The sequence below is a fragment of the Schistocerca gregaria genome, chromosome 8, assembly GCF_023897955.1.
Source record: "Schistocerca gregaria isolate iqSchGreg1 chromosome 8, iqSchGreg1.2, whole genome shotgun sequence".
NCBI lineage: Eukaryota > Metazoa > Arthropoda > Insecta > Orthoptera > Acrididae > Schistocerca > Schistocerca gregaria.
In genome coordinates, this window is record NC_064927.1 from 200,039,300 (window position 1) to 200,062,668 (window position 23,369).

The 23,369-nt window shown below is 43.1% G+C and overlaps 1 protein-coding gene across 2 annotated transcripts in view; it reads left to right on the plus strand.

Moving 5' to 3' along the window:
- Positions 1–23,369, plus strand: part of LOC126284541 (putative fatty acyl-CoA reductase CG5065) — a 133,106-nt gene that overhangs the window by 72,287 nt on the left and 37,450 nt on the right. For both annotated transcript variants that reach the window (XM_049983543.1, XM_049983542.1), the window contains exon 7: positions 10,964–11,236. In XM_049983543.1, coding sequence (XP_049839500.1) covers positions 10,964–11,236 — 273 coding nt within the window. The remainder of the gene's footprint in view (positions 1–10,963; positions 11,237–23,369) is intronic.

The following is a 23,369-nucleotide window of genomic DNA, read 5'->3' on the forward strand; positions in this document are numbered from 1 at the left end:
AAAGTAGAAGATTATCTGAGGCATCGACGTGTTACATTTGTTAGAGGAAGATTCACATTAAATTATTCTACTCAAGTTGTTGCTGATTTACACTTGCCAGTAACGGCCACTCTGTATGACAAATTTTGCCACATGAAAAACACATCGCATTCAAGAGAGACAGCAGAAACCTGCTCTAACACCCAAACAGAAACAGGATAGATAGCAGTTTGCTCAGAATCGTATGTCGTGGACTTAAGAATGTTGTAAAGTGATTTTCAGTCATGAGAATAAGTTTAATGTAGGTGGGTAGGATGTTGTTGTTGTTGTGGTCTTCAGTCCTGAGACTGGTTTGATGCAGCTCTCCAAGCTACTCTATCCTGTGCAAGCTTCTTCACCTCCCAGTACCTACCGCAGCCTACATCCTTCCGAAACTGCTTAGTGTATTCATCTCCCTCTACGATTTTTACCCTCCATGTTGCCCTCCGATACTAAATTTGTGATCCCTCGATGCCTCAGACCATGTCCTACAAACGGATCCCTTCTTCTAGTCAAGTATTTCTTTTCCTTTTCCTTATTGTGATTTCATTCGCCTGCCCCATATGGGCAGGGGCGGCTGTCAGCAACACAATCTGCCGCTCTTCAGCAGAGTGACACGACAACTAAAACAAGAATAAAATGATACATACATAAGGCGATACAAAAGGGGAGCATAAAACAGAGTAAGGGGAGAAAATGGAGGTAAAAATACACGAACATGGAGACGTTCATGGGGGAAAGTTAAAAAAGTCACCAGAGAATTAAAAAAAAAACACAGTTGGCGATTCTTAAAACACAGAGAAGACACTGAATGCACATGCACAGCTTAAAGGTCGGCCACAGTATTAAAAAGACTTCGGAACAACGCACTTAAAACCCACTTGGAGCACACACGAGGAAGAATAAAACTGCCAGGTGGCACCTGCCGAAGGAAAGGTCAGAGAGGATGGAAAAGGAAGAGAGAGTATGGGGCAGCTGCGGAAGCGGCGGGATGAAGAGAGGAGTGGCATCAGTGGATTCATGAAGAGGCAGGTGTCACGTGGGGCGGGCTAGTCAAGTAGGATGTATTTCAATATTATTTTTTGTATCCCGCCTGTGAGGTGGCGCGGGGGTAATAGGAGCAGGAAAATTACGTCAGTGTTGCAGTGAGTAAAGGTGGTTTACTGGTCTAAGAAATAATACGTAAGTTTGTACTGATGCGAAGTCTTAGAGCAAGCAAAGCTGAAGCGAAAATTCCTCGCTGGCTGCACCTGATGTAATGGGCTGAAGCAATCGATGAGCTTGCAAACCTCGATAGTACCGGCTGGAGGGCGCTGTCGTCTGTGTCTCGTAGTGCCAGATCGAGAAACTATTCCGTGGCATCGTTGCTATCGATACCACACCCCTCCTCCCTGAAACGACGCGCCGTCGTTGAGTATCGTTTTTGGCGGCGGGTGGAAGGACCCAGCGGCGGGGCAGCTGAGGGAATGGACAGCTGCCGGGGCGTGCTGTCCACCGCGACCCCGAACTGCTCGCGAGGGGGTGAGAAAAACGCCCCGTGGAAAACATGCGCAGGCCGCGCACCGCTACTGGGTGTGCTCAGATGAGGGGGCGGAGCAACGACCTCCATGGGCGACGGCGGCGGCGGCGGCGGCTTGACGGCAGCCTCAGCGTCCATCGGTTCTGGCACCGCGGAGGAACGCGGCGGCGGCGGCGGCGGCGACGTCGCGCCCGCTGTGAGGCGCCGTCGGTGGCGTCGTGGGCCATGGCAGAGGAAGCCGCGAAGCCTCCAATTCTGACGGAAACAAACCAGCGGCAGAAAACCGAGGGCGGCACCAACGAATCTCGTTCCAGTGTCGCTTGACAGTGCCGGAGGGACCAGAAATGACAAATGAGGCGCGGCCAAGCTGGCGAAGAATTCAGTAGTTGGCTACTGTTGTCAACAATGTTGCTGTTTTGAATGGATTATCAGTACTGTACTGCATGCAGGGCTATCCCTGCACACTTCGACCACCACACTTCCGTCTATGTTAAAGGGCCAGGTACGGCCCCTGCCTCATCTACGAAGTTGTTACTAAATAGACTAGGCGACGCACTGTATGCAACCGAGCCACCAGTAGCTGTCACAGCTTCTGGAGGCGACAGATTCGGCACTATATCGCGCGCGATTTGCAACGTGCAGTGCTGCGATCAGTGGGCACCATTTTACGTTGGTGCTGTCACTTGTTCAAATGGTACTGTTGTGTTGGCAGAAGAGCCAACACCGTGTCACTAGTGGGGGCCGAAATGCACGCGTTTTAGCTCACGCAGGCTGGCGTGAGGAGGGAAGGACTCTACTGACGTGAGGTCTGGCACATGACAAAGAATTAGAATTCAGAAAGCGGATGTAATTAGTTTGATACTTAACTTTAATCCGTTAATGATGAACGTCGCTCTTCACAGTACATGATTCACAATATTAACTGTTCAGAATACATTCTTGATGATACTATCATTATTAACTGAATATGGCGCCTTGCTAGGTCGTAGCAAATGAGGTAGCTGAAGGCTATGCTAAACTGTCGTCTCTGCAAATGAGAGCGTATGTAGACAGTGAACCATCACTAGCAAAGTCGGCTGCACAACTGGGGCGAGTTCTAGGGAGTCTCTCTAGACTAGACCTGCCGTGTGGCGGCGCTCGGTCTGCAATCACTGATAGTGGCGACACGCAGGTCCGACGTATACTAACGGGCCGCGGCCGATTTAAAGGCTACCACCTAGCAAGGGTGGTGTCTGGCGGTGACAACACAGGTGACGTATCCTTCTGCAGGCAGCTACATAGGTCCACGCTCCATCCATAGAAGGGATGTAGCCTTATCCTTTATCATTCGGTCGCTCTGTCATCGCTTCGATACGTGAGCACACCGAGCAGTAGAGTTACTGCAACTGAGCCACTGTGCAATTTCGTAAGAAGTTCGGTAGCGAGTCGGTATGCTACCCGAGGAACTGAGGACGGACCGTGCCCTGTTGCCGTCTTTCCCTGCACCAGCGAATCAAAGACAAGTGACCACTGCCGCTGGCATGCTCTCCTGACGACTGCGCATCTGGCACTGCACAGCGCAGTGTCCACAGTGTATAGCGTGCAACACCAAGCGCGGCCAACTGACACAACTACCAGATATGCTAATCCCATTGTTGTTTTCGGAAAGTATGTTTACAGTGAGTAGTGTTGGTCGTTTAAGGTACCAGTGGAAACGAGAAGGTTAGTACGTTTACATCCTAGTGATAGTGAAATGGCTCTGTGGCATTGCCATTGTGTGTCTGTTGGTTATGTGTGGTATATGTGAAATAAAATCTGCAACCAGGATGCTGTAAGGCTTTATTATTGACTGGTTTCGAGCAGTATGTCTACCCTTCCTCGGAATAACTATCTGTGTTAAACATTTGATGACTGATAAGACTTTTTCCAACGGATTTATTCATTTCAGGAGTTGCTAAACAAAGATACCTTCACATACAAAACTATGGCTGTACATCTTTGATGGGCTCCCATGTAAGGCCGCAGTTCCTAAACCAAATTATGGGCTACCTGCATGCTCAATCAGTATCTTGCCACAATGTTGCTCTCAGGCTTCTCAAAAGGGTCAATCTCGCCCCGCAGATTATGTTGCCAGAGTGCACAGTGCCTCACTAATCTTCGTTGCTCTTGCCTTCTCCTTAACAGCGCCAGTTGCACCATGTCCACCTCCATGATTCTTGGTTGAAATGCATGATTAATAACATTTGTGAACTCAATTTAAAGTTACATGCATCCTGGTGATTCTTCAATGAAACAGTCACCACATCCAAAACTGAAAATCACACAATATTTCTAAAATAACAAACTGTCTGCATAATCAAACTGCACCGGACCGAGCTAACGGCCTTACCAACACCTCACCACCTCTCGGCATAGTAGACGAAAAATCAGCAAGTAGACCGATCGTTAACAGTCCTTCGTAGTGTACGGAATAGCAATCTTGGCTGACGGATGGAAAATGATGTCACTACCGAGGCTAACACACGGAACCAAACGCTATGGTTTACACAGAATAGGGCTACAGCTGAGGCCACTCGACGGAATATCAACTTTTGTGCCTGGCTGAATAGGCCTTCGATGCAGTAGCACACTGTGATTAAGTCAGTGCAGTCTTCCTGGGTGTCTCACGAGCATTTGACAACGTTTGTCACACTGGCCTCATGTTCAAAATACTGGAACAGGGTGTGTTGGCATCCCACGTTCGTCTCATACACTCACACCTAGACGACAGGACCTTCCATGTGAAGCCAGAGTCTGGGGTGTCTACAGTTCATCGCGTCCGAGCACTGCGCCACAGGGCTCAGTTTTAGGACCACCCCTGTACACGCTTTATAAGCCCATGTTAGTCCGCGTCCAGGCAGCTCACTACGCTAACGATACGGTGCTGTACAGCAGAAGCACGAACACCGACACGCTCCGCCGCCGACTGCAGCTCGCCAGTGCCACACTCACCGTGTGGAATTTGTCTTTTTTTTGGCATGTTGTGTCCAAAGAGTGATCGCCTTTGGTGATTTTTTCTTCTGTAGTGGCAAGGTGTGGGAAATGGTTTCACTTTATTTTGTATTCGCTTGAAAGAGTCTTGGGCTCTCTGTGGGTCCTTGAGTCCTTTAAGGGTGTTGGTTATGTAGTCGTACGTGTGATGGATAGTAATTACACCGAGTAACTCAACATTTCATCATCTTTGATGGTCCTGTGGGGTGCAATAATGGCTCGAGGCACCTAGTATTTGTGCCAGTGTTGTGGTAGGGCCTAGCCTACATTCTTAAGTTGGCGGACATGTCCCCGATACTCGTCTAATTTGTGAAAAATACGACTTGCCTGGTTTTTTTTATCTTCTCAGCGACGTATTTTTCTCGTCAGCTCGTCTATTTCTCTCGTTCGCCGAGTAGGCTCTCAAGTGCCGCGTTACGTTCAACTGCGCGATGACGCAATTCCTGGTGGTCACGTGTCGTGCCATTCCAGACGATGTGACGCCTGACGTCGGCAGCAGCCCTGTCCCCTGGCGGCCGACGGCGCGCTGTCTCGGCGTGACTCTGGATCGTCGACTTACCAGGTGTCACCACATCTACATGATTACTCTGCAGTCCACAATAAAGTACCTGATAGAGGGTTCGTCGAACCGCCTTCAAGATATTTCTCCACCCTTCTCAAACAGAGGGCGAAAAAACGAAAAAAATTTCTGTACGAGCTCTACCTTCTCTTGTTTTATTATGATGATCATTCCTCCCTATGTAGGTGGGAGCCCCCAAAATCTTTTCCGTCTGTGAGAAAAAATTAATGATTGATATTTCAAGGCAATATCCTGCCGTAACGGAAAAAGCCTTTATTTTAATGACTGCTGCCCCAATTCAGGTACCATACCCCTATTTCGCGGTAGTACAAAACGAGCTGCCATTCTTTGAACTTCTTCGACGTCCACCGTCGATCCCACTCAATGCGAATTCCATAGCGCACAGCAGTACTCTAGAAGAGGACCTGCAAGCATAGTGTACGCCGTCTCCTTTGTAGGCCTGTTACATTTTCTAAGTGTGCTGCCAATAAATTTCAGTCTTTGGTTTGCTTTAACCACAACATTATCTATGTGATCATTGCCACTTAAGCTATTAGTTGAATTTGCAGCCTTTAGATTTGGGTGATTTATCGTGTAACTGAAATTTAGCAGATTACTTTTGTACTTGTGTGGGTGACTTCACACTTTTCATTATTTAGAGTCCATTGCCATTTTCGCATCACACAGATATTTTGTCTGATTCGTCTTGCAATTTGTTTTGATTATCTGATGAATTTGTAATACGGTAAATGACAGCTTCGTCGGTAAACAATCGAAGAGTGCTACTCATATTGTCTCTTAAATTGTTTATGTAGATGAGGAACAACTGAGGGCCTATAACACGTCCTTTACTCGATGACTTTCTGTCTGTTATTACAAACTGTGACCATTATGGCAGAAAATCACGTATCCAGTAGCAAAAATGAGGCGATATTCAATACACATTCAATTTGATTGGGAGTCTCTTGTCAATTACAGTGTCGAAAGCTTTATCCTCAGCTGAATCCGACTCCCACACTTCTTCCACGTCTCAATGTCATGAGACGCTGCTCCGCCCTGTGGATGAGTACACTGCAGTCGTCTGGAGAGAGGGCAGCCGAAGAACACATGAAGAAGCTCCAATGCCTGCAAAATTGCGCTCTCCACCTGGCTACGCACCTATCAAGAGACTTTCCATCTGGGTCGCCCACGACATCGCAGAAGTCCCACACCTGCAAGGCAGTTTCCGATCATCTACCCGTACCTTTTATTCTAAGACACGACAGTCAAGGAACATGAAGATAAGGACACTGGACCGAAAGATCCATCGCAGCGTCACAACAAGATGGCCTCATCTCCTCATTGCGTAAGCAGCCTCTATAGACAAAACCAAAGAGATCGAAAAACCAGAAGACAATCGATATCAGTGAACCATATTATCGGTTGCGTGGGAGGCGAAACACTTCGTCTTGCGAACTCCGCCACCTTCAGAGGACCAAGACAGCCCTTGAAGTTCCAGCAGCAGCTGTAGAGAAGGCCAGACACGTCCCGGACTCCGACGGTCTAGAACCGCGGACCACGCCTGAAGAGACCGCTGCCGTTCCTGCTGACCGCCGAGTGCTACCGTTTTCACCGTGAGCCACATCAGCCGCTGCGCTGCCAACAGCGGCTCACGTGGCACAACTTCGCTGTGGCTACTGTTGGCTGCATACGAGCTCCTCGCCAAACTCTCCTCCCTGCCCCTCGAGATATTGTTCAGGATAGACGGTTATCAGTTACCAAGGGATGGAGATACTTACTAGGATCCCCTTGAGTACGAGGTCGCAAACGGCCAATGATGTTTATGGTATTCGACGCCCCGACCACGCAAACACAATATTGGCTGCTAATGTCAACAAGGGGCGTGACTGGAGGTATCCAACGGTGAGCATAACATGAGGCTACCGAGCGTAGTTGAATAGCAATAAAGTAAACACTGCACTATATGTACAACGACGATTCATGAAGTTGACATTTTGTTAGAAAGGAAACCAATAAATCTCGCAGAGTGAGTAAAAGTGACAGATTAAATGTTAGCTTTTCTGGAAGATGAGTCAGGGAATGTGCGGTGTCGACCGTACGGACAATGGACATGAGAAGTGCAATGACAAGAGGTGCTTAACAAGTGAAATAGGTGTAATAAAGGGCAATCGTTGTTCAGGGAGGGGATACTAAACATAATTACATACATAGAGCATCCTCCGCAGCGCCAAACACACAAATAAAATAAAATAAAGTCATGATCAGATTCCGAATAAGTCCGCAGAAATATGAACGTGCACAGCGTAAAAAAATTATAGATACATAGATATTCAAGGGAGGAGGACAAGCTCCACGTGTTAGAAAAACTGTGTTGACGCGTTCCAAGGACTTTAGATACAATTAACAGGACAGGCATGATAGTGAGCCCATACGCTACGCACATCACACATTAAAGTGACTTCCAGGGGAGCAGTGGATGATTACGTAACTTCAAAGAGTGCTACGGAACTGGAAGAATTAAGATAACGGAATTTCAAACAAAGTGTCAACTTGGCGATGCACTGAAAACTGCAGAATCGGACCGAAAATTTGTAAATGAGATAAACAAACTTATCCCATCGTTCAGTAAGGAATTGGTTTTGACCTCCGAAGAGCCGGGATCTGAAGAGGAAATGCACATGAAAGGAACCCTGGAAGTCAGATGTACCAAGAGTGCTGTATTAACACCAATGCCTTAATACATTCGTATACAATAATGCCGACTGTTAATCTGGATAGTAAACTGGCTATAAAATTATTTATTGTGCCGCAAGAAGCTGGAGATGGTCTCTCCCTACGAACGTCTCTCGTGTGCGTGATCTTTCAACGGCGGTGAGGAATATTTAAATCACAGTGAGAAAGAGTGGGGAAATGGGCGTAAGAGTACTACAACAATGGTATGAGTACTACTTTTGGCCAATAGCTGGTCATAATAAATTGCTTTTGCTTGATTCCTGGTCTGTGTATAAAAATCATACTTCCTCAGAGCAAATTATCCCACCTGGGTAATGTATGACATTGCAGTTCATACCACCTGGAATCACTGAACAAATACAGTCTTTGGATTTTTGTTTTTCCCGTGTTATAAAACATATTATCGCACTATCTGCAGCTACCCTTAAAGAATAGCCACTTTCACGATAAGCTCATGTTTTGCATTCGGTTGCATTCGATCACATTCCATCAGTTCTCATCACCCCGTTACACCAATATAATTCTATATGCATTCTTTAAGAGCGAATACCCAGCTGAACGTCCTGTACGGCTTGTAGCTCTCTTCGATCATAATGGTGCGAACCTTTGTGATAACCGTAGCGCCATTTGTCATTAGGTGTTCATGGTTCTAGTTAATGACATGTTTTGAACATTTCTTGAAAATGGATTATGTCGATTTTGTGAAACGTAATACATATATCGCATTGAAGGTTGATGTCTGTACTTGAGCTAACTGCAGACTGAACTTGCTACCTTTCACCCAAGGGATTCCTTGTTAGAAGTGTACTTTGTTTTGTTACTGTAATAGTTATGTTGTAAAAGTGTGTTTTATCATGCCTTAACAGAGGCTAGAACAAATACCTCTGCCATTCCAAGTTATCAGGACCCACTGCATACAGCTTACATAATTAAGAAATAGACATGGTTGCTATTCCACGGTGCTTAATTTTATATCTCATGGATCTTTGTTACACGTGTTGAGTCTGTGCCTTACTGCCTATGGTACGATGACCTTTGAGCCCCCAACCAGGCACGTGACATTTCTGTCTTGGTGGGGTTGTAGCATCTTTGTAATTCCCTCAGCCGCATGGTTCCTCCAAAATAAGCGGCGTCGCGCTACCTAAGACACTCGTTACGAGATTTGTGGTGAAGTAGTTCGCAGGGTTTGGTGAGAATTCTCCACGATAGTATCCTATCAATGCGTTCTGAACTGCGATAGTACCGTTCTTAAATAGCCCTTTCCAAATAGATGTGAAGCAATAAGAATCTTAGTAAGCTACATTTTTCAGGACGCTCATAAATTAAGGATAATTGCAGAATGTGATGCTACAGAAAGTGGCACTACACAAAACTGGTGCTAATGGCATAGGCACATAGGGAACACACACGACACAGATCTGTAAGTCCACGGTACTGGTGATAAGTTGAGAAAAGCGTCCCAAAACACATGTGCTACAAAACGCCACTGTTTCCTACGCATGTACCCCGACAACAATATGGGATATGATCACCATGCACACGTACACAGGACACACAACATGTCGGCATACTCTGAATCAGGTGGTCGAGCAGCTGCTGGGGTATAGGCTCCCATTCTTCCACCAGTGCATGTCGGAGCACCTGAAGTGTCCTAGGGGTTTGAAGACGTGCAGCGATACGTCAACCGAGAGCATCCCAGACGTGCCCGAAATGGTTTAGGTCTGGAGAACATGCAGGGCACACCATTCGCCTGATATCTTCTGTTTCAAGGTACTCCTCCACGATGGCAGCTTGGTGGGGCCGTGCAGTATCATCCATAAGGAGGAAGTTGGGACCCACAGCACCCCTGAAAAGGCGACATACTGGTGCAAAATGACGTCCCGATACACCTCACCTGTTACAGTTCCTCTGTCAAAGACATGCAGGGGTGTACGTGCACCAATCATAATCCCACCCCACACCATCACGACCTCCACACAGGTCCCTTTCCAGGACATTAAGGGGCTGGTATCTGGTTCCTGGTTCACGCCAGATGAAAAATCGGCGAGACTCACTGTTCAAACTATACCTGGACTCGTCGATAAACATAACCTGGGACCACTGTTCTAATGATCATGTACTGTGTTCTTAACACCAGCCTTTACGGGCTCTCCTGTGACCAGGGGTCTGTGGAATGCACCTTGCAGGTCTCCGGGCGAATAAACCATGTCTGTTCAGTTATCTGTAGACTGTGTGCCTGGAGACAACTATTCCAGTGGCTGCGGTAAGGTCCCGAGCTAGGCTACCTGCAGTACTCCAGGGCCGTCTGCGGGCACTGATGGTGAGATATCGGTCTTCTTGTGGTGTTGCACTCTGTGGACGTCCCGTTCTGTAGCGCCTGGACACGTTTCCTGTGTGCTGGAATTGTTACCATAATCTTGAGATCATACTCTGTGGCACACGGAGGGCCCGTGCTACGACCTGCTGTGTAACCAGCCTCCGGTCGCCCTAGCGTTCTACCCCTCACAACACCATCAAAATGTGTTCTTTGAGCCATTTTCAACACACAGTCACCATTAGCACGTCTGGAAACGTCTGCACACTTCCTCGCTGCACCGTACTCTGACGTGTACCAACACACCTCTGCGTATGTGGACTGCGGCCAGCGCCACCATGCCACGACCGCAGGTCAAATTTACCGCATGGTCATACCCCGAGGTGATTTAAATCATTAAACCTCCCACCAGTGCGTTATTTCACCATGTATCAGCATTATTCTTAATTTATGAGCATGAGTGTATATTCTCATCCGATCATGTTTGCCGATTTTCAATTCCATTATTTATCCGCTCAATAATTTCATCGTTTTTCACGATAGTGATTTGGTTCCTGAATATTACAAATTGTTTTGTATAATTCTTCTAATAGTGAAATTTTATTGTAATTTTCCTTTAGTATACCCACTTGCTTAGGTTCATATAGTGATTGAGTTCATAATCGTGTGCATCACTAATGCCACATCCGTTACAAGACGAAGAGAAGAAATGTGGCAAATCTATGTTAAATTGTACCCATACATTACTAGTAATCACATATAACGAACGACCCAGTTACTCCTTTTGTATGTGTTGTGTTATCTGTTGCAGGTACAGACACAGCAGGCGAAACCTGACACAACTGCCAGCTCCTCGGCCGCTCGTCTACAACTGTGTATCGACCGCTCGCCACCCAAAGTCCTGGGGTACCATATTAAAAGATGGAAGTTATGCCTCAAATTTTCCCAGCATCAGAAATATCTGTCCGTCCTACGGCTTTATGTTCAAACAGAAGTCGGCATATGTCATCGCAGCCGTCGTCTTGCATCTAATTCCAGCCATGATTGTGGATACTTTTCTGTGTCTCAAGGGGAGGGAACCAATGTAAGTACCCCAGTCCTTTATGTACTGACTCTCTCAATCCCGCGTTCTCGAAGTCTACAGTGCTAAATTTAAATAGCTGAGAGCGAATATGTCTAATAAAGGTACTCAGTCAATACGAGAAACAATCCTTAGAAAACAGTAATGTAAATGACTCGTCTTAGAACGTGGTAGATTATCTAATCTTAATTATGTGTACTGACGGCCTTGGAACAACCAGTCCTGACAAAACTCTACCAGCTGGTGAGCAAGATGTATGAGACAGGCGAAATACCCTCAGACTTCAAGAAGAATATAATAATTCCAATCCCAAAGAAAGCAGGTGCTGACAGATGTGAAAATTACCGAACTATCAGTTTAATAAGCCACGGCTGCAAAATACTAACGCGAATTCTTTACAGACGAATGGAAAAACTGGTAGATGCAGACCTCGGGGAGGATCAGTTTGGATTCCGTCGAAATGTTGGAACACGTGAGGCAATACTGACCTTACGACTTATCTTAGAAGAAAGATTAAGAAAAGGCAAACCTACGTTTCTAGCATTTGTAGACTTAGAGAAAGCTTTTGACAATGTTGACTGGAATACACTCTTTCAAATTCCAAAGGTGGCAGGGGTAAAATACAGGGAGCGAAAGTCTATTTATAATTTGTACAGAAACCAGATGGCAGTCATAAGAGTCGAGGGGCATGAAAGGGAAGCAGTGGTTGGGAAAGGAGTGAGACAGGGTTGTAGCCTCTCCCCGATGTTATTCAATCTGTATATTGAGCAAGCAGTAAAGGAAACAAAAGAAAAATTTGGAGTAGGTATTAAAATTCATGGAGACGAAGTAAAAACTTTGAGGTTCGCCGATGACATTGTAATTCTGTCAGAGACGGCAAAGGACTTGGAAGAGCAGTTGAACGGAATGGACAGTGTCTTGAAAGGAGGATATAAGATGAACATTAACAAAAGCAAAACGAGGATAATGGAATGTAGTCAAATTAAATCGGGTGATGCTGAGGGAATTAGATTAGGAAATGAGACACTTAAAGTAGTAAAGGAGTTTTGCTATTTAGGAAGTAAAATAACTGGTGATGGTCGAAGTAGAGAGGATATAAAATGTAGACTGGCAATGGCAAGGAAAGCGTTTCTGAAGAAGAGAAATTTGTTAACATCGAATATAGATTTATGTATCAGGAAGTCGTTTCTGAAAGTATTTGTTTGGAGTGTAGCCATGGATGGAAGTGAAACATGGACGATAACTAGTTCGGACAAGAAGAGAATAGAAGCTTTCGAAATGTGGTGCTACAGAAGAATACTGAAGATAAGGTGGATAGATCACGTAACTAATGAGGAGGTATTGAATAGGATTGGGGAGAAGAGAAGTTTGTGGCGCAACTTGACTAGAAGAAGGGATCGGTTGGTAGGACATGTTTTGAGGCATCAAGGGATCACAAATTTAGCATTGGAGGGCAGCGTGGAGGGTAAAAATCGTAGAGGGAGACCGAGAGATGAGTACACTAAGCAGATTCAGAAGGATGTAGGTTGCAGTAGGTACTGGGAGATGAAGCAGCTTGCACAGGATAGAGTAGCATGGAGAGCTGCATCAAACCAGTCTCAGGACTGAAGACAACAACAACAACAACAATTATGTGTGCTTAACAACAATGATGCAGCAAAAGTATTGAGAACACTGTTGATAATTTTACGGTACATGGACTTTCAAAGACTAGCATGCTTTCACAGAAATGTAATTTATTTTGCTTCGATTTTAGTTTGAATTCGCTGCGTACTTTGAAAAAATCGTTATTAGCCCAGCAGTCGCACGATAAATGTTAAATATCATGCTTCTCCTACACTGCAGAAGACTTCAGAACAAATAAAATGTACTCGGCACATGCTGTACAATTCAAAACGAAGGATTTAAACAAAACTATAAAACTGTGTATCGTTAAACATTATTTGCAGAATTTACCATGGATTGGTGCAATGAAAACTTTCGACCGATTAATAATAAATTTCGTTTCAGATATACTTCATCATTATTCGTATTCCAGCTTGCAAGATCTCGCACGTTATTAAATCTCCTGAGGTGTCTCAGTCTTGCTATCGAGCCTTTTTGCCGTGACCATCTCGTGATTCTTGTCTCTCGCAAAAGCTGCAGCACCACCATCGATTTCTCTGGAAAGGGCAGTTATACACCCTTTAGTTCTAAGTGACGATGTTGGTAGCTATATTACTTGAAATACACCATTTGCGAAAACACCGTAAAGTGATGATAATGAAACCATATATCACGTAATAACTCAAAATCCGCACTTTTAGGAACATGATTTTATACGACAGAACTCTGTCAGAAGGCATCGTATTGGCGACTGATGAGTGTGGCGCGCAGTCGACATCTTCTATTTACAATTCGTACAACTCAGTTTTATTAATTTTTTAAGAGAAACGTGGTAATATTGGTGTAAGAAACTTCTTATGACCGGTGGGCTTCTCCTGATACCTGTAGAGAAATATTAGTAAATATTTATTAAACAAAATCACTTGTTTAGTGCCATAATGACTGTCGTTTCGCTACACAAAGTGTACTGACGTAGCTGACTACTTACGTCTAGCCACCGCGCCTCACCCCACTGCATACTGGGCAGCGTCAGACGGTCCAGGGTTCACTCCAGCTAGCGTGAGATCTGAATTCTTACGTCCTGCTAATGGGTTCTGCAGTACTGCTTGAGCTCACTGAATGCAGCTGATATCTGCAGACACGACATAAAACGTAAATTTCGAAAATAAGTGAAATACAGTGTGGTTCGAAAATAAGGGGTACCTTACACAAACCCCTCGGCAACTTCTTCTCAAAACTGGGAATTTTTGCTAACAAAATCCCAGTTTTGAAAACACTAGGATTGCCGTCTTATATTTCTTAGGAGCAGGCTGGACAATTTAGGTCATTTTATTTTATTATTTTTTTTTACGCAGTTATTTTACATGTTTCTTTTTCCCATCAAATTACTTACAGCATTTCGTTATGAGAAGTTTAAATATGAAACCTAATTACTCCAGAGACATAATTAATTATACAGTTAACAAATAGACTTCCTTCGGTTTCTAATTAACTGTATTAAATAGAACCTTTGAGTTTATCTCCCACGCTCTCGTAAAATTAAGGGGCATTGTTGCTTCAACTTAAGAACCGCTGAGCACAAATAACAGAGAGACATAACACCTCAAATGCAATACCCGAGATAATAAATATGTTTTTGAATATCAATTATGTATGTAAAATTCGCTAAGATCATCAGCAAAATATTGATTTTACACAATTTTATGAAAACAGTACAAACATTTCGATCACATTTTCCAGAGGCTCTCAAAGAAATCCATCGCAATATTTTCCGCAATTTACACTATAGAAACACAAAATAGACAAATAGGTCCCATTTCGGCCCAATACGCAGACACATTATATGCAATAAACACGAGAGATCTACTTCTCTTTGCCCTAGTATGATGCATTGCCGCCTACCATAATAGTTTTTACGAGCACGCACGGGTCGATGTCGTTCTTTGAGAGCCTATGGCATTGGCAGATTAATTTCCTTTTACCGGCGAATTTGGTGGTCCTAAGCGATGACAGCCGTCATTTGTGGCTACACCAACTGTTTTCCTCGTTCTATACTGTTCGTATAGTTATATGTGCTCCGCATTTTCCCATGTTTCCTCCGATCATTAGCTTTACTACAAGTATATTCAATAAAAACACGTATTTTATAAACAAGAAAATATAACTGCTTATAGTCACCATGTGATGAATATTTTAATAATTATTTTTCTTATTCTGTGCAAGTAGCAAATCGAAATAAATTGCTAATTTTATTAACTAATCCATTCTTTGTCTTTAAATATTCCTCCTTAATTCTTCCATAATAAATACAAAATCACTATATGAGATACTAATATTTTCACTATCTTTCTGAAATGTTTTTTAAGTTCTAAGTCCATTAACTAATGGTTGCATGGAATACTGTTTTTTAACTGATCATTCGCCATTAAATAATAATCCCCTACGTGGCAACGATTAGCTGCACGAAGTTCGTTTAGTCACATTTCTTGAGGTCAGTACCATACACCTGCTTTGCTTACCAACAGACACGTCGAGACACATCATTGATTACGTCACGCCGGCGTTCATTGGTTCTCACATTCTGGCCGCGCCCCTCAGAGGCCCTTAACGTCGCAGAAGCTGTCCGAATTCTTTAATCTCCTCTCTCACGCGACAGCGCGCTTCACACTTGGCTCTGGCGGAATTCATTCAACTCCTGCTGCTTACTGTATACAAACAAGTAACTAAAGACACGTTATTTAAAAATTCGTAAAACTGTTATCTCTCTTAATGGTCTTACATTCATTCTGTGCTACTACGAACGGTGAATTATGCGTCTTATCTGTGTCTTTTAAGTACACTTCATATGTTTGCGTACTAAAGACATATTCCCGTCGGTAGCTCTTGTTCACATCTGTCAGAGTCAGCGAGCTTTCTCTCAACTACCACGGTGTTCCATTTTCCCACAGCCTCCCTTATTGCTAATGGTATTACATGTGGTCTTGATTTAAATGGTTGATGTGGCTTGACTTTAAACTATTAAAGCTCTCCGTCCATTAATCTTGGTTTATTAGACAACACTCGTTTACATTTTAACAGTAACGTTTCCAGCTTTCACTTTCCGTCTAAATCCGTGGCATCATTATCTTTTTACGTAATCTCTCATATCATTTCTGTTCCAACCTTATTTTGGTTTTGATTCCTCCTGCTTCGTAAAATACTTTCATCAGACTCCCACTGAAAGCACTTGTGCATTTTTTCCCTTTATTGTTATTTCAATACACAAAAGGTGAGCCGGCAGCGGCAATATTAGGCCGCTCTTCAGCCATAGATAGAACAAGTAGACACAAGGAAGAGACATAAAAACAAAACATAATGGTAGGAAAAAATAGTAGACACTTGAGTAAGAAACATGGTGGCATTCACAGGCGGAGCATAATTAAAAAGAACGTTCAGCACTTGTACACGGACACTGATGACTGAAACGACACACATGAACGATGGAGCGTGGGTGGTGAAAACACTAAACCACTAACACGACGGCACACACACAGAACCGATGGCGATGATCTCTGGCGCGCGAATGTTGACGTGAGGTGTGCGAGTCTGTGAACCTGCCAAAAGGGGAAGAGGTTGGGGAGAAGGGAGAGGGGAGTGTGTAGATGACAGTGGCAGTGGAGATGGAAGGGGGAGGAAAGAAGGTACGGGGGTAGGGGAAGCCCGGGAGGAGGAGGGTGGTAGGAAGGGAGGAGGGAGAGAAGGGGGAGAGGATGCCGGGGGATAGGGAGGATCAAAGTTGATAGGAGGGGTAGATGGAGGGGATGAGGGCATCATCAGGGAGGGGAAGTTGGTGGAAGCCACCTTGGGAGAGGGTATGGAGAGTGGAGAGATGGAGAGCAGGTGGGAGGCACACCGGCGGAGGGGTAGAAGGTGTAGCAATCCTTGTTATGGTTGGTGACGTAGGAAGGACGTTAGGAAAGAAAGGACCCTATCAGACGAACTTAGTTGATAGGAAGGGCTGAGGTTTGGAGCTTGAAGAGGACACTTGTGCAATATTTTAAAAATTTTTATTCTATGCCATCTTTTTAGAACTAACTTTATAACCAAATTTATTATGGCTTTGAGTACTATTTACCATCAGGGTCACGCTACCATCCATGACAGCCACTTGGTCCATCAATAAATCAGCCTCTGTTATCTGTCAAATAGGGTGAGGAAATTTTATTTCCAGCCAGAGTGGCCGTGCGATTCTAGGCGCTAAAGTCTGGAGCCGAGCGGCCGGTACGGTCGCAGGTTCGAATCCTGCCTCGGTCATGGATGTGTGTGATGTCCTTAGGTTAGTTACATTTAGTTAGTTCTAAGTTCTAGGTGACTGATGACCTCAGAAGTTAAGTCGCATAGTGCTCAGAGTCAAACTTTATTTGGTGATACACTTAAGTTGGCCATATATTTCATTTCGCTCTCGTGAACTTATGAGAGACTTAAATAATTCGAGACACAGTATGTCTTCTTCGTGCTGCTCACGCAGAACAAACGTTTTATCATAGTTAATGTATTGTAGCAGATATGAAAGGACAGCGTGTTGTATTGCAGCAATAATTTTACCTTGTTTGTGAGTGAATTTATGCTTTATTGTTTCTAGTATACATGGAAGGAAAGAGAATCGGACAAATGTATTCCACTCTAAAAACCTTACAGAAACTTGCTTACTTTGTACTTACCCTTTCTATTGGCTTAGCATTTTCGTGAATCAATTAAGTGTCTCAAGCATGTTTATGAAGTGAGCACACAGGCACAAATTCAAAGAATCATAATTCATGTTTAAATTGCTATCTGTAGTTTTCAATGCTTTGATATGTTAATACATGCATAGAACTAAGGTTTATTATGCCAAAAATAATTTCATACAGCCTGTCACCAAATTAGGTGGTATCACCAACTTAGATATAACTGATTTATTTTATCTTTTACTGTAAAGTGGAAATCTATCGTGACTACGGTGCTACTGCAATGCTAGGAGAGATAAGGAAAGTTCAGCAAAGCAGGAGGTTGCAAAAGAAAATACGATGCCTTGGAGCTATTTGAAAAGGTTCCTGACAGAAAATCAAGATGCTGATGGGGCTGTCAGTTTGAAGAAAATAGGTCATCCAGTGACTTCAGTGTCATAATTAGAACCTAGATTATTGAAGTGCTCAATTACAATGCAAGAGACGGAATTTGGACTCACTGTCAAAAAAGTGAGGGTGTTTGAGTATGAACTGGCAGTTGCAGATTATCGTGAGAAATTTTTTAATATTCAAAAGGAAGTAACGGTGGTTCGGTTATAAACGTCGATATGAGATGACTTTGAAAATTTATCTGCACACCAGTAATCCCCAACTAATCCCATTATGATTGACGATTACTTTGGCAAAGTTTCGGATGCCATACAGAAACTGGGCTTGTCTCCACTAAGCAAGTTGGAAAATAAGTCGTGGGATGTCGACGAAATCGGCTTGATGTTTGTGATCAAGACCAAGAAAGTTGTAATTGAAATTAGAAAGAAGTTCGTATACAGAGGTACCTTATTAGAAAGGGAAGAAATTGTGACTTTGGTACGCTGTGTTTGTGCTAATAGCAGCTGCATAATGCATTTATTACTTTCTCGATGGAAAGGAGATCACAAGAGAGAGTGTGTACCTGACACTCATGTTTATATGTCTGAAAAGAGGTGGATTACTAAAGAACTGTTTTCAGAATGGTGTCAATTTTGATTGAATCTAACAGGTCAGGACCTGTGCAGTTGCTGATGGATTGGCGTGGAACACACATTTCTCCACAACTACTCGAGCATGCTAGTGAAAATATTATCTGTTTACTTAAATTCCCTTCTCACACCACGCATGTGCTCCAGCCTCTGGACTTTGGCATTTACAAGGCAATCGAGAGTGCTTGAAGAGATGAACTTCGCGATTAGATGGCAAAAAACCCAATAGAGAAAACAAATAAAAGAAACTTCTTTACCATGTTCAATATGCCTTTGGTAAAATCTTTCTCCGAGAAAAACATAAAAAACGCCTTATACTCTTGTGGACTAATTCCCCGAGGAAAGATGGCTCCATCCGAGCTCACTGAGTGCCCTGGTCCTCAGGTGGGTCAAGCAGTTCCTCATGCCAACAGACCATAAAATGGGAGTTCAATGGCAGATGCTATTGAAATACCAAAGACTCCAACAACCTCATTATATCCAGTCAATAGTATCCTATGAACATCAGCAGGAAATGTACGAAGGAAGATCACAACAGTAAGTACTCTTGACCCAAAGGCTAGGCTCATTTCTGGATATGAACCAAGAGCTCTGGCATTAAGTAGTCCACGAACTAGTAAAGGAAAAGGAAGCACTGTCTTGGATTCACCTTCTGGAACGAGGAAAATAAAAGGCAGAAATGTTAAAAAAATACCATTTCCAGTGATTACTACTGGACTTGTGGCAATATTCAAAGGACGAAAGAAAAAAAAATGAAAGAAATGGGCCCAACGCTCACTCTGCCTCACTCCCTACCATGAACTCTGCCAAAGCGAATTTACAGTGGAACCTAATTTACATGTATGATCTCTGCAGTTTAAGCAATGTGTACGGTTATACAGTTTGGGTAGGAATAAGTAATCTCTTAATATGAGCTGGTCAGTTAACGTTATTCAGTCCCTTTTCTTTAATTAATGTTAAATTCGAATCTGAAAAATTTACTTGGTATTTTAGCTTAAGTCATCTTTGTAAATGTTATTTTTGTTATAAATATGTAATTTTTGCTAACCATCTTGCTTCACTATGCTCCTTTTCATTGTGTAGAAAAAAGTTCAGAGATGTATAAATAAGTTCATCGTATTTAAAACTTATGTTAATGAATCACCAAATTTAGAATCCAAATCACAAAATTATTTATCTTTATCACCTAGTTAGTTACCATTGTGGCATTTTAATTTAAGTATCTTCATCTCCATTAAAATGAACCCTAATACTGATATTAAGATAGCACACACATATAAGGTAAGTCTCATAAGCGTTTTCTACCCGTAATGTATGACTAACCAGCTAATTATTTATAGAATTACTGACTTTTTCACAAGATTAGGTACCTTTGTCCTACAAAGGTCTGGAACTACGAGACTAATCTCCAGCACTACTCCTTGTACTCTTACTGCCAATAATAGGTAATTGATTGCGTGTCATTTTACTCTTGCCAACTACTGCATTGGCAACTTTAACTCTTTGCAGCGGTGGTATTGGTACCTCTTTTTTATTTACTATTTGATCATAAAGTCGCTCTGCTACGGAACACAATTGACTGTCTGTATCAGTAACCACAACTGTCCTAATCCCATTAGTTCCCACATGTATTGGTATTCTTCGTCTTCCTCAAGAAGAACTTCCTTAATAACGCCAGAATCTCATTTTATCAGCCACGTCATTGTCACTGGTCCGTCCGTCACTTGAGTTCGTATTCAGACTCCATACAAACCCGTTTCTAATCTTCCCTTCCCTTGACATCCCTTTCGTGACGTCTCTCTAACCTGTCATCACTGTTCCTCTCATTAGGTTCTGTACATCGTTTGTTACTCCACTCGTTCGTATCTTATCGGTTCCACCCTCCTCTTCCATGCCTATAAAAACCATTATTGTGCCTCGCTGTCTCTCTTGTCTCACTACTCCACTGTGAGCCTACCAGTATCCACTTTCTCTTGACCGCCAGCTCATACCTCCCAACCTTATTGGATGTCTCTTCTGCTGATGAAGCATCTAAATAGACTAACGCTTGTAAAATATCTTCACTCTTCTTTTCATAAATTTCTCTTAATTTTTCCTGTGCGCTCACTGGCAGAATGACGAATTCTAACGTAATGCGGTATTCTTCACTAAGTGTGTCACCTAGACATAAATTCTTTTCACAGAAACTTCAGAAGTAATTTTTATAACTGTCATACTCGCTGCACAGAAATTTTTCCCATCAAAAATACTATTTCTTACATTTATTATGTACTGTTAGACCAGTATTTGCTGAGAACTTCTCACTAAGCCCTTCGTATGACTGACATGATTCCCCTTATCTCGCTCCCCATGACAAAGCATGCACTTCCAGTCTACTGGTCACCATCCAATCTTCCTCCCGTCATCCCATTTCTCTGGTAACACACTCAGAAACTCTTTTACAAATGTCTTGGGATGTAATCTTCCTTTTGCCCAAAATTATGGAATGTACAAACCTTTAACTATTGTTTCCCACTTTTAATTTTTCCACTATTATTATTACCAGCAAAAAGTTTTCTTAATTTTGAAGGTAACTGTTCCTCTACCCTATTAGCGAAGACATCAGTGCCTCTCTCACTATAATCACTTACGTCGTGCTGAATACCAGCAACACTACCAAATATCTCTTTAGTGTTCGATTTTACAAAATTCTAAACTGAATCTATTCTATTTGATAGTGTTGATGCACTTCCATCGATATTGTTGTTTAAACTGGACACTGGTACGTCACGTTCCTCAGTCTTATTCCTGAAATTTTCATCTGAAGTTTTAATATTCTGCTGCAATTCGTTAATACATGTACTACGATTTACTACCGTGTTTTTCCCAGAAGTTATTCCCTATGACAAATGCTTATCAACTGTCCTCTTTTCCAGTATTAAATTTCCTAGTGTCTCATCTACTTCTTAAAATCTTTTGTCAGACGCCTAATATATTCCTCTAATTTATCAGTGTTTTCTTTTTTCCTTTTTTTTAGTTTTCTGAATGACTTTTATTAGCTGTTAGTTAGAAGTCCTATCAGTTTCTTCTATTATTGTTAGTCACATTTAGTTTATTCATCAGGGCTGGAAACATTTTCTGCATAAATTCTGTGTTTTTCTTCTTGATAGTTTCATCTCCTGTGATCATACGCTCACTAACAGCTGCATGAGTGTTTGAGTCACGCATGTTTACTGTGGGTCTAAAGCCGCTACGTCACTATCCTAGCCTTGTTTGATGTCGCTATCTTCAAGTCAGCAAGTCAGACCGCGGTCTGATATTTCGACTGTCAAAATTTTATCACCAAATGGTTGAAGCATTCGTAATAAAGTTCCCGAATTTGCTGCCCTGCAGAAAAGTTATCGCACTCAAATTACTCTCGAGACAGAGAGCTGGTTGAAGCCCGAAGTGGAAAGCACGGAATATTTAGCGAGTCGTGGAACGTATACGGGAAATACATATTAGAGGCCATAAGATGGGGAGTGGTCATAGCAGGTGGCGAAAATATTATCTCTATTGAGGTCGAGTTTGGGTCTGACAGTGATGTTACCTGGTCGCGTAAAGCAAGTCTAGAAGAAGAATTTTTAGTATGTTGCAGTCCTGTCAGTAACTGTGATAAATTAATACGTGAAGGATCCGCCTCAGTTGCGAAAAGTTACTGGTCTTAGCCCAGGTTTGAGCTAGAATAATCTAGCCATCTTCAGAAGTATAAAATGAACTAATACGTGCCAGAATAAGGCACGGTGAAACATAAAAAGCTAAAGTACCGTGGTACCATGTCAAGCTATGTTATTTAGCTGAGGAACAGCTCTGGCCTCACTTCATGGAAAGCGGTCGGTTAGCCGCGGCACCTGGGTCAAGACCAGTAACTTTTCGAAACTGAGGCGGATTTTTGCTGTATTAAGTCTAGATGAAACCTAGATAGTTGTTGGATGTTTTTACCGTCTACCTGTTTCTGCTGTGATAGATCTAGAATCATTCAAAGAATATCTATGGCCAGTAGCGCGTGTATATCCAGATCATGCATTACTAGTTGGAGGTACTTTAACCTACCGAATATAGACTGAGATGTCTATGGATTCATTGCAGGGGTATACACAGAAAGTCATGCAAAGTACTTTTGAACACGTTTTCTGAAAACTGTCTTGAGCAGCTTGTTCGGCAGCCCATCCGCAATAGAAATATCTTAGACCTTATAGCTACAAATAGGCCGGACAATATTGGACAATGGCAGTATAGAAACGGAGATTAACAGTCATGCCGTCATTGTAGCAACTGTGGTGAGCATGTAAGGAGTTGTTAGCATCTCACTTACTCACTGAACTGACATTACTTAGATCCAGAAACATAGAAGGAGAGGAATTATGGGTAAATATTAAACAGATTTTAGATAGTGGTCAGACATATTTTGTGCCTGCTAAGTGGATTAAGTACGGAAAAGACCCACAATGGTTCAATAACGAGACTCAGAAAATGCTGAGAAATCAGAGGCTGTTACACTCTCAGTTCAAAAGAGAAAGCGCGAATGACAACAGACGAAGATAAGTAGAGATTCGTGCGTATGTGAAAAGACCTACGTGCAAAGGATACATGTGTGTGAGAGTGCGAATTTCTAAGGGATCAAAGTGCTAAGGTTATCGGTCCCTAGACTTACACACTACTTAAAATAACTTACGCTGAAGAGAGCACACACACCCATGCGTGAGGGAGGACTCGAACCTCCGGCGGAAAGGGCCGCCCAATTAGTGACATGGCGCCTCTAACCGCGCGGCCATTCCGCGCGGCGCG